Below are 11,948 nucleotides of genomic sequence, written 5' to 3'. Positions count from 1 at the left end.
GGGTTCCTTTCTACAGCACGCGCCCACTGCACGGCGGGCTGCTTGCTCGTGCTTTCCTGTGTCCCGTATTTCACGAGCTGGCCTTAGCAGGGGTCTGGATGGGGGGATTTCCTCAGGTCCCTTCCTGCCCCTACGTTTCTGTGATTCTGTGACTGCGGAGATTCTTTCATTTTTGTTTTTTTTCAAGTAGGAGATGCAGGTTGGTGTTTGGGGTCCGCTATCAGTAAATGACCGAAAGGTTGCCGTTAATCCCGTTAGTAATAACTTCGTATAGCATACATTATACGAAGTTATACGAGGGGCCGCGTCCCCGCCCCGCTCACCTCCGCTGCTGCGAGCGCACCCCGCGGGGCCCCGGCTGCCCGAGCCGGGCAGGGCCGGGGGAACGCTGGCGATGCCGCGGGCTGAGCACCAGGAACTGCTGCCGGCAGCCCCGCAGCACGGCCCAAACAAACTCTCGTCCGCGCCTCCAAGTCTCGCTGCTGCGCTCGACCGGAGTCCAGGCACGAGTGATGCTGGGCTCTGCTGCGCCCCGCTTTCTGCAGGGAGGCTCCCTGAGCTCACAGCCATCTCCCGCTGCTGTCACAGCCCCTTGGTCGGTGACCTCACAGTGCAGGGCTGCGTGTATTTGGGCACCAGGCTGGGCCTGCATCGTTATCACCCCTCATGTTCAGTGACTGCCCTTTGTGATGGCGGTAGATCTGGGAAAATAAAAATAGCACACATTTCCAATCTCTTCATTAATCCTTCTGTTCTGTGCTGTTTAGAGGCACACCTTTTGTGCTGTTCTGCTTCTCATGCAATACCAACCGGTGGCAATGTCTTTGTCTGAGTTCCTTTCTGTACCAGATGCTCACAGCGCAGCAGCCTATTTGCTCATCCCTTCCTGTGCAACCTGGAGTAGAGAACCTGTTTCAGTGGGGCTGCACTGTGAGGTCTCCTGAGGCCTTTTCTAACCCCTACAGTTCCAGAATTCTGTGAAGTCTTAATCCTAACTGGCATTTTGCCTAATGTCAAGTAGGCATCAGGTGCCTGCCTGACTTTAGTCAATGAGCCATCAGGTATTTAATTGTTTTTGTGAATCATGCTGTTGTTTATGGAGGAGTAAATGCCCTTTGGGAAATTAGGATTAAAAATATGTTGTTCAGATGCCTTTAGAACTCCTTTCTGCTGTTGGAATTATTGTTTGCTGCAGCTGTGGTCTTCTGCCTTCAGATGCGATGAGTCTTAGTGTGCAGAGATCTATGAATCGGGCTTCTCAAAGAGATGGAAAAAGGAAGTTGTCCACCGAGAGCCCCATGCTTGAGTCCTAGCACCTAGCACAGGGCTCTGTGCTCGAGGGGCAGGTCATATCTTCCTTCCTGGAGAGCATTTTCTAACGACCTCACTGAGGTCAGGGCCGTGGTTCTGGGGAAGATGTAAGCACTTGGATCTGTAAGGAACAGCAAACAACAGTAAAGTAAGTCAAAGCCCACAGCTTTAGACACATTCTTTGGGTTGTGCATGCATGCCTCTTATTAGTGCTTAATGTTCATTATCCTGGGGAGAAGAGTGTCAAAAGGAGGTCAGTGTCTGAAGCTGAGCTACATGCTTTGTGTTTAGCCTCGTAAGTTTGCTCAGACAACCTGAAGTTTCCTGCCCAAGGTTGTTCTGTGCCAGCATCATTACTGTGGGATTTTGGCATGAGCTGAGTCCTGACCAATTACGGTGATAATTCTCTCATTCCTGAGGAGTGCAGGTGGGCTGCAGATACTCAAACGTTACATCTCTCATATCTCTCCCATTTTGGGGCAAGAGACAGTTTTTATATGTTAAAACAATTCTTCTTGTTTCATTTACTAGCTCAGAGCTTCCGCAAATCCACCGCCCACCTCTGTGAGCAATTAAACCGTAAGTGAGAGAATGCCCTGGTTTTGGCCATCACCACAGAGGCTGACCTGTGGAGCTAAGCTGAGGTGCTGTGAGCACTTCAAAGGGACCTACTGTATAACCATATCGTTAAGGGGACGTTCCAGTGCTCATGCAACTAATTGTCATATGACCCAGGTTTTGTTCAAAACGCAGTCTTGCTGATCGCTCTCCTAAAGCCGTAAGCCTTGATGTGTGGCCTTGGTCTCAAGTAAGCGTTGGGTGACTAATCTAAGTTACTGGGGAAGTTTTATGAGAATTATCAGGGAAACAATGCCTTCAGAAAGATAAGCCCTCCCTTGTTAGGCAAGGACATAGCTCCCCGATTTTAAACCCCATCATCTTTTATACTTGGGCACATCGCTAAGCCTCGTAATTAGTTAAATCTGCTCCCATAATCAAAAGCTATCCACACACTCCACTGCTCTGTGATGGTTTGAAAGATTTACGTGATTAAGTTGGCGGAGGCCGTGGGTGGCTAATTGGATAAGCTTTAATCTTCACACCGCCAAAGCGAGACGTGGTCAGATCAGAGGAAGGAGGAAGTCGGGCTGTGTTGTGTGGGAAGGCAGTTACCAAACATGTCAAAAAGATTATTGTAACGAGCGGACCTGTTGTCATGACCCAACCTACAAGAATAGGGCAGATTATCAGGGGAGAGAGGCAACAGTGCAAATTATGTTACATTTGCTTGCCTTGGCTTTTTTAGCAGGCAGAAATAGTTGTGTTCTTCCTGGCAAGCAAGGAGCTTTATGTTCCTTTTGCTTTATATGAGTAATTTGGTCAGATGTTGTTAGCACTGGGTTTTGAGTGCTTGCTAATTGAGCTGCTGTAATGATCTTTGTCTTCAGGTGCATCATGCTCCCGTTATGCTGTAGCCTTGCTGTGAGCCTGGGGAATACAGGAGGGGATCTCAGCCTCCCAAGCAATGAAGTCTTGCTAATGTGTAAAACAGCATTGCGGGGCTATCTTTATTTAATTAAAGCAGATCCACCAGCTTGATGAGTACACGGAGATTTTAATGGAGGGGCAAAGAGCTGAACTGTAGAACTGCCCCATCTGCTTCATAGAACTGCAGTGCTCTGTGCAAGATGTGCCTGATTCATGGGCAGCCTAAGGTTCATGTGGTGGAGAGGAATCCTTCCCAGCACTGCTGGTTCATTGCATGGCCAGGAGATGTCTCCAGCACACCACAGCTCCCCACCAATCTCAAGTTCAGCCCTTTGCTTCAGTACCTTTGCTCTAAATCCTCGGTCGTCCTTCCGTTGTAGAACTGCTTGCATTGATTCTATTGCATCATTACCCGAAATACTGGGCTTACGTTAGTGCAGTAGAGCATTTCAGTTTGCGTTGGAGTGGAGGGACCTGGAGTCAATTAAAAAATAAAAAATAGGTCTTGGTTTAATAAAACGTTTTAGGGAGTTTTTGAGAGGTACCAAAAATGCTCCTGGTTCTCATTTTGTTTGTGAAAGTTGTTTGGGGAAAAAGAGAGCGAAGATAAAACGGGAATAAAAGATAGAGTAGGAAAAGACAAGTGGAAATGAGAAACTCCTACAGCCGAGCTGCAGTTGAAGACCCAGTCTCTTCAGTGCCTCCTACCCCAGGGCAGATTTGCAGCTTGGGGCCTGAATGTCCTGCAGGCTGTCACGTCGTACTTACACCAGAAACCAATGAAAAGCTGAAAGGAGGAAACCAGAAATCTGGTACTGAGAGAAGATATTGCAGTGGCATTTCACTTTACAACTGGAATTTATGTTCCCTGGACATTGCAAACTGGCTGCCTGTTGTAAACTGTGCAGTGTCTGTTGTGTGAGCAGCCTCACGTCATAATTCCTGTCAAAGGAGACCTGTAACTTGATGGCTCTTTCTTGGAAAATGTATGTGTGGCTGCTTCCACAAACAAGGAGTGCAGGAGTGGGGCTGTGTGTTTGTGTCTCGATCACAGAGCAATGCCACGAGGGATATATGTATTTACAAAACCTTTGTTTTCTTTGTAACAGGTCTGAACGCTGAATATAGCGTCAAAAGTATGGCATTTGTTTCATGTGTAGCTTACTTGTTCAATGTGAAGTAATCTTCTCCTCACTTCACTGCTTTTAGGCAGTGGGATGGACCTTGCAAAATGTTACCGGAGAAAATTGGATTCTTTTGGGTCATTTCTTCAACGTTTGCAGAGAACTGTGTGGAACGTGACAAAAATAAAGACAGGTCCATCTCTGCCAGCCAGCCTTGCATGCACAAATTAGAGTGAATTTTATGCCTAAAACTTTAAACTTGTTTCCTGAACTTATTTTCAGATCTAGCCTAATGGCAGGAGGTGTCAAACGAGGAGTGACCAACCCATGGCTCCTGGAGGAGTCTGAGGAAACCAGGGGGCTTGGCTTCGATGACATCAGGCAGCAGCAGCGGAGGATCATAGAAGGTAGAAGAGTCTGTCTGTATGTTATAGGCATGAGTGCTCATGAGAAAGTCAGTGCAGTAACCTGTGCTGAAGCCCTGTTAGCTGGGGCTGTCAGTCCAAGTAGCTGGGGGTGACTTCTGTCTGAGCAGGAGCAGTGTGGTGCTTGCAGCATTCCTTGCTGGGAACATCTTCTCAAAGCAACTTTTCCAAATAATCTCCACGCTGATTGAAACAAGTAATTTTTCCCGTGGCAGGGGAGGAGAAACCACTGAAACAGTTAGCATACCTTATTCTTGACCATGTAACCTTGTGGGGCTTCTTCACGGTCAGATGCAAGTAATTTAGGGATTGCCTTTTGCCCAGGTTTTAGTGAAGCTGAGTGTGTCACGAAGTAGAAGAGCTGTGTGTGTTAGGTGCTTGCTGAGGCCTGCATGTAGCAGAGACAACATGTGTCTTTCTAGAGGAGTGCCTGCAGAGCTGATGTCCCCTCCTTGCAGGCTGCCTTCCATGCGCTCCGTGTCCTCTTGCAGCTTTAAAAATCTATTTGAATTCTTTGGTGCTTGCATCACCTGTTTGCCTTGTATTCATGTTCAAAGTTTCTTGGAAAATGTAAAAAGGCTAATCAGGGATCTGTGTGTGTGCCAGGAATCTCCTGCATTTATGATTGAGGAACAGCTGGAGGTTGAATTCTTGGGTTTTTTTGGGACCATCAGCTCATGTCCCAGCCAGAGCAGACAAATTAATTACCCATCATTCACATTGTTTGAGGAGTACTGTTGCCATAAGGATTCATTTTCCTGTTGTGTTGATGTCCTTTTCTGAGTATGTTTTAACTCTTCAGGCACAGAGTAGATCTTTCTCCTTGCTTCTGCATCTCTTACTGCACACAATCTGGCACGCTGGCAATTCGCCTCATGTAACTTGATGTATTTTCTGGTGCAGAACAAGATGCTGGACTTGATGCTCTTTCTTCAATCATATCCCGGCAAAAGCAAATGGGACAGGAAATTGGGAATGAGCTGGACGAGCAGAACGGTAAGAACAAGATCCACAGAGACTCATCTCACTCATTTTTGTGTAAGATTGTGTCTGATTTCTTTTAGTCTTTGTATGTTCCTTTTCCCTCACAGTCAACAAGACAACACTGCAAAGGTTTGTACAACAGCTCTGACAGATTCTGTCTGCTCACGAGCTTACTGTTGTATTTTGTCTTACTGCATAACCCGGGTGTGTGTGAAATGTGTAACACTTGGGATGTTTTTATGAAGGCTGTCTTTGAAAGAAAAGATGGGAAATTGTATGTAGTACAAAACCATTTTGTACTTGGATCTTCTGCACTTTTCAGCGATTCTGTTCTAATGACCCTTTTTTTAATGGTAATCTTTTATTTGTTGCTGGATTTCATTTGAACATTCTTCCTTTGCTTCTTTAGTTATTAACTAAATGGAAAACCTTGAGCCAGCAATTAAAGGAGAAGCGTATTGTTTGCTACAAACGATTTGGATTTTGAAGGTTTCATGAGTTGAATGTAGGATCAAATTAAGTGCAATATTGAAATAGAAGAGCACTTTTTTTTCTTTAAACCGAGCCAGTATCCAAATGGTGGAATTGCTCTCCTGATAAATATGCTTTGTTACGGCCTGAATTGCCTGCCTGACATCAGCTGTCCCTAGGAGAGCAGATCCTCCAGTCTTTCTGACTTCTTCCTTTCTTACAATATGGTAATAGTTCAATTAGAGCCTTGGAGCCCTGCCAGTTGTCTCCCTTGCACAAAGACTTGAGCCATATGGTTTATCTTTGGGTTGTGTTGTACTTAACCACTGAGAAGGTAAACGTCCTTTTACTTGCTAATAAATGATATGCTGAAATCAACTTCTTCCCGGGCCGATATTTTTCCCTTGTGTGCCTCTGACTGTTGCTCAGAGTGAGGGGTTCCATTCTAACAACTGCACAACGTAAATGCTGCTTGGGAGCTCTGTTCTGACTGGTGGGAGATGGGATGTCCTTCTCATGCTTGCCGTGCATCAGTGCTCTGGAGAGATGAGGAACGACTAGAATGTGTCTTTGTTCATCTTTAGGTCATTAGAAAATGGTTTGCACAGCTGGGAGAAACTATGCGTGGTGCTGTTGTCTTGTTGAGATCCTCTGCATCATCTGAGGAAAGACACTTTCAATTAGAAATCTCAGTTTCATAAGTTTCTTCTATTAACAGTTGTTTAAAAAGTCACATTAATTGCTTTTTTTCCTCTAAATAGAAAACAGGTGGGGCTCATGAGTGTGTTTACTAATTCTCTGTGAAACCCTGGTTTCTCATCAGGAAAATATAGAATCTGTGTCCCATTTCCCTCTCTTGGGGGTCAGGGGAGGTTCCCCATATCCTTATATTTACGAGACTGCAGGTTTTGTGTGTTGTGCTGTTGCAGCACTGCGTGACCATACTGAGCTTTTTGTAGCAACAAAGCCTTGAAACATCTCTGAAACTGGGAATGTTTTTGGCCCTCCTTCTTACAAATAGTGCAAATAATGCCAGTTTTGTTTGACATTCTTCTCTTGCAGATATTTACAAAGCCTGGAGCAAAATTCGTAATGTTTCCCTAGGAGCTCTTTGTGAGCTACAAGCAACTTTTTCTCAAAAGAGGAGCTTTCCCAAGTGAGGATTGCTGTGGCTGAAGGCCGTCCGGCTGCTGGGGGCACAGCAGAACTGCCTGTGCTTCTCACTGCCCTAAGATGAAAAGGATGAGACCTGGCCTTGCAGGCACTGTCCATGTGGCAGCACAGGAGTGGGGAGCAGTCCCACTTGTGCAGAGGGAGGCACCGCTCTGCTGAGCTTTGACTTCTCTGCTAGCGAGCAAGTTGGACTGCCAGGTTTTCTCTGGCTTCACACATTATTATTAATCTTATTTTTCTTGTTTGTGTGGATGCAGGGGATATGGTGGTGCGCTTCATGCTGGAAAAGCTGAAATCCCTAGCAGTATTTTCCAGTGGGCTACTTTCCCTCTACCACCTTATTTTATGCCATGTGCTTAATTGTCTGCAGGCTTCTCTGCGGCACGTTGCCAACATCGTGTTGCTATTACACTGACAGGCTGACAAGCGTAACTGCCCTGTAATTTCCCCTTACTCAGTCTCTTTCCTTCTTAGTGGTGAGTGATAATGGCATCGTCTGTCTGGGGGAAGGCAGTGGAAGTTCATCTTCATTAAGCGCTGCATCAGTACTTCTTTTTATTCCAGTCAAGTTTCCCACCAGCAGCCTGACTGCTCACCTGCTTTGGCCATTGCCACCTCCTGCAAGCGCTCAGAGCCTTGCTCTGCCTTTGGAGCTCGAGCTTCTGGTAAAGCACGGCTTGCTTCAGAAGTAGCTGTCGGTGCCTTGTAGTCAGTGCAAGCGTTCAGAGAGCTGGATAAGTGCATTTATTTCCCAGGCAGCGGCTCTTTTCCTTCCTTGTTCCGCTGCAATCTGTGACCTCCCATCATCGGGCACTTCCCCCGTGTGCCAGTGGGTGTTGCTGCACGGCTGCGGATGCTCTGAGCGCAGCCAGCATTGGAGGCGCCCGGATTCATTATGCAAAGTTTACTTCTCGAGTCCGGTTGGTACGTGTAAATTCTTTTGTGTTTGTTAAATGACTGCAAAATGATTAAATGCCTCTGCCAGTGGGGCGGGTGCTCGGTGCTGTCTGCTTTTCCCTCGCTGGTGGGCTGGCAGGCATGGCACAGGGCTGCGTCACAGTGTGAAGGAGAGGCACTGGGTGGCTGCTCTGCGCCATGGGCTCTGGGAAGAGCCGGGGGCTTCCAGGTTTTAATTGGAGTCTAATGTCCTTCTGTACTCAGATTTTCCCCAGAGCTCCATCCTGGAGGTTTTATGGCCCTGAGCTGAGCTGTGGGTCCATCTCGACGTCCTGAGCACAGCGTGGTGCACCAATGAGAAGCAGGGTACAGGGAGACATTGTGTTTTTCCAGCCTTGGGAGCCTGCTAGCAATGGGAGAGATGGGGGGATTAGCAAAAGAATTTTCCCATTGTTAATTCCAATGTTGGCCCCAGAAAACTTTCTGTATTCTTTTCATCTGTTACATGAAAAAAAAAAAAAAAGCAGGAAAATAGTGCAAATGTCCTCTGGCCCTGCTGATGAGGCAATCTAATCTAGTGCAATAATTCGGGAAGAATGCTTTCAGAAATTCTGAGTGCTGTTTGTTTTACCCTTATAGAGATGTTGCCTTTCACTGTGGCACGCTCACATGAGGACATAACTGCTCTCAGTGACGGAGCCTGCAAAATTCGTAGTGCTCAACATTTTTACCATGCTGCTTCCCATTTGGTGCAGATCACTGAGGATGGATCCTCCTGCTTCCTGCCCACTGAAAATTCATCAGAACATAAATACGTTCATAAATGATGAGCTGCAAAGGAAAGGCCACCGTTGGTCCTTTTACTGGTCAGGGAGATACTGGATGCAGAGCAAATATCCAGTCAAGATAGCTCTTTTTTAAGTAAACGATCCGAGTGCTATTTTACAACATGGTTATGTAACATATTTACTTTCTCGTCAGCCAAATTCCAAAAACCAACCCAACATTCAAGCACACGTTGTCTCTTTGATAGTTTGCAGCATCACCTCTGGTGTGCTGGCTAGAACACGGGGCTCAGCTTGGCCCTTCCCTCAGTGCCAGCCCAGGAATCCCAGTGACTTTCTGGCACATGGAGTTGGTGAGCTGGGCACACTGCAGCCAGCACACCCGGAGCTGCTTTGTGTACACGTACAGCAATGTTCTTGTGCAGTCATAGGAAGTAGCTGAAATACCTTGTGCAGCTGGGACTCAATGCACGTCTTCAGGATGGTGTTCAAGTCCATCACTTCTGGTGCAGCCTGGTTGGTATGCAGACAGTAATGTGCTTCTCCTAAAGATTCTTTTACATGGCTATTGTATAGCCAGCATCAAAAAAGGAGCCCTGAAATACGACGTAGTTTCACATTTCTGTTTATTAGGTACATTTTGCTATAATACAAACTAATTAGTATTGTGTATAGAATATGTATGAGTTATGAGGCTCAAACCAATGGGGCTGTGGATATATTACCTCATTGTTAGGATTAGCTTGTAAATAAGAAAAGATTGAAGATTAAATGCGAAAGAACGTTCATCTTGTCTGGAGCACAGTCCTCTTACCCCAGCTGAGATGGTCTGCTGTGGGTTTGAAGGTCTGCAGCATTCCTTGAGAAATGCTGAGCGCCAGCAGGTTCCAGGTTCTTTAAACACCTCCAAAAAGAAGCATCTGTTCTTAATATTTAGATTTTAAATAACCATCCGTAGCTTGACTGACCTCATGCTATGCAGATAGATTTTTATTTTGCTTCCCGAGCTTATTGTGTGGAGTAGAAATGACTTCAGTTTTATTGGTGAAATGTTCTGTCTTTATTGCACGCTGCTTAGTTGGAGTTAACCCTTCTTAGGGGAAAAATTAACACCCGTGTTAAATGTTGTTTTTTGTCATCAGTGGTCTAAACAGGGGAATACTCAGTCTCAGTGTGAACACTCAGAAGTTAGGGAAGGCCAGAACTGAGGTCCGATGGCACTCCTTGCATATATTTCTAGGCTTAAAGCAGTCACACAGTGTTTCCTGCAGGCCGTGCCTCATTGTGCGCACAAGACTTGATCTCGTCTGGGTTTGGATTGGATTGGCAGTAACTATATGTAGTGGCAAAGTTATTTCTAAGGTGTCTTTTTATGGCTTCTTCCTGGGAGCCCTGTGATGCTGCTTAAGTCTCCTTGACCGCACTTTTTCCAAAGCACTTCCCTTCTGTGCATCCAGGTGTTGTCGGGTCTGTCTGCTGAGCTTTGGGCATTGGAGCTGAACAGAAAGAGCTGTGAGCACTGCTGGGAAGGAGAAGGCTTGGCGTATTGCCTCTTTCCAGAGAGGTTCAAAACCTCATTTACTGAGCACCCCAAATAAACCGTCATGATTAATTTTCTTATTTTTCCTTCTGAGCTGGGGTTGGTAGTGTTTCATCTCCTGAGGGAGCTGTCAGAATCAGAACACGCTTGTTTTTACCATCAGGAGGGCCATGGCTGGAGGAGGAAGATGCAGAGCTGGAGCAGTGCATGGCCTGCGAGGGACGCGGCCTTGTGCTGGGTGAGGAGGGTAAAACAAAATATTCCGTATCTGTCGAGGAAGTGAGCCCTGCCCTGCTGACTGCTGGAGGATGTATGTAATGAGAACTAACGGTACACTGAGTTTATATTGGATCGAAAAAGCGTGTCCACACAAAACAGCATTATTTCTAGCATTTCCCAACCTTTTTAAGTACATCGCTTTGCTGCTTCAGTGTTTCCAGTGTTTGTGTATACGTCAAATTTCCTGGTATCTTTAAAAAGAAAACTGGAAAAAAAAACAAAAAAACACACACACACACAAAAAAACCCTGGAAAGTGCAGAATGGATCCACCGCCCAGCGCGGGTCAGCGGCCAGATGAGAACACCTCCGCAGGGCCCTCTGCAGCCGGGCTGACAGCGCAATTTTGCCGGTGTTGGCTGACGGGGAGCAGCATGTGAGAGGTGTGAGATGTCCTGCCTCTGGGCTTCGTGGACAGTTGCTGACAGCAGCAGTAAGAATGAGGCGTAAGCATCTGCTTCCCTTTTGGGCTCTGCTGGGGTGGGTTTATGGCAGTCCGACTGTTGGGAGCTGTGTGGTGAGCAGTGGTGGGATGAGAGCTGCTGTGGCTCTTTGCAAAGTCCTCGCTAAGAACCCATTGTGTCAAATGAGTTTGAATTCGTTCTATAAAGGAGCTTCACGAGTAGGGGAAAACAACTCAATGCCATCTTGATGTAAGAATGGTTTTGATTCTGTTTCACAAGACGTTCTTGTGAATCATCCATGGCTGCATGGGTTCAAGTGAATCATCTTCAATAGATGTGAAGTTGATCGGATAGTTATGTTCAGAAATTAAGGACTGGTGATTAGATTACAAGGCTGAATTGAGTTGGGCTGCTTTGGTCTTTCTAGTTCTCAGCATTTTTGCTGAAGACACGGAGGATGAAGTGCGTGGTGTGCTTACCCAGCTCCTGTGTGACATGAGAGACGAGGAAGGCTGCAGTGACGCTGGGAGTAACACTAGGATTCCTCCCAATGATCTTGACAAACGAGAGTGAAATTCAGCCTGGCTACAAGCAAAGGGTCACACTGGTGTGAGGATTAAGCTGATTCAAGATGAGCAACTAACCTTCAGGAGAAGGGCTTGGGAGCACAGTCTCTAGGTCACAACTCAAACAGGCTGAACAGCGTAATACTGTGAAAGGCTCTGACAAACCACTGCTGTTCAGCCAATCCTTTATTAAGCTTGGCATGGAGAAGGGACAGCAGCTTGGCCAGCAGCTCATCGAGGTCATGGGAAGCAGGTGGGGCAGCCAGGAGGTGGGCAAGGTGTGCCTTAAAGCACACAGGTGTGACCACCAGGAGTGCTGGGACAGCCTGGCTGGAAGAAGAGCGTGCTGAGCCAGGAATGGAGGATTTCAGAGAAGGAAATGAGCTGCTGGGGGGGGAGGGCTGGGGCAGAAGCAGTGGGGCGAGTTGTGGGCAGAAGGAGCAGGGGTGAGGTGTTATTTCCGTCGGTTGCATTGCTGGGGTGTGTTGGAGCAGGAGGTGAC

The 11,948-nt window shown here is 46.7% G+C and overlaps 1 protein-coding gene across 5 annotated transcripts in view; it reads left to right on the top strand.

The window, feature by feature from the left end:
• The window catches only part of STX8 (syntaxin 8), a 77,357-nt gene that overhangs the window by 10,567 nt on the left and 54,842 nt on the right, over positions 1-11,948 (top strand). For all 5 annotated transcript variants that reach the window (XM_010721235.3, XM_019621628.2, XM_019621627.2 and 2 more), the window contains exons 5-6: positions 4,206-4,330; positions 5,252-5,344. In XM_010721235.3, the coding sequence (XP_010719537.1) occupies positions 4,206-4,330; positions 5,252-5,344 (218 nt within the window). The remainder of the gene's footprint in view (positions 1-4,205; positions 4,331-5,251; positions 5,345-11,948) is intronic.

The sequence above is a fragment of the Meleagris gallopavo genome, chromosome 20, assembly GCF_000146605.3.
Source record: "Meleagris gallopavo isolate NT-WF06-2002-E0010 breed Aviagen turkey brand Nicholas breeding stock chromosome 20, Turkey_5.1, whole genome shotgun sequence".
Lineage (NCBI taxonomy): Eukaryota > Metazoa > Chordata > Aves > Galliformes > Phasianidae > Meleagris > Meleagris gallopavo.
This window is presented reverse-complemented; position numbering and strand designations above follow the sequence as displayed.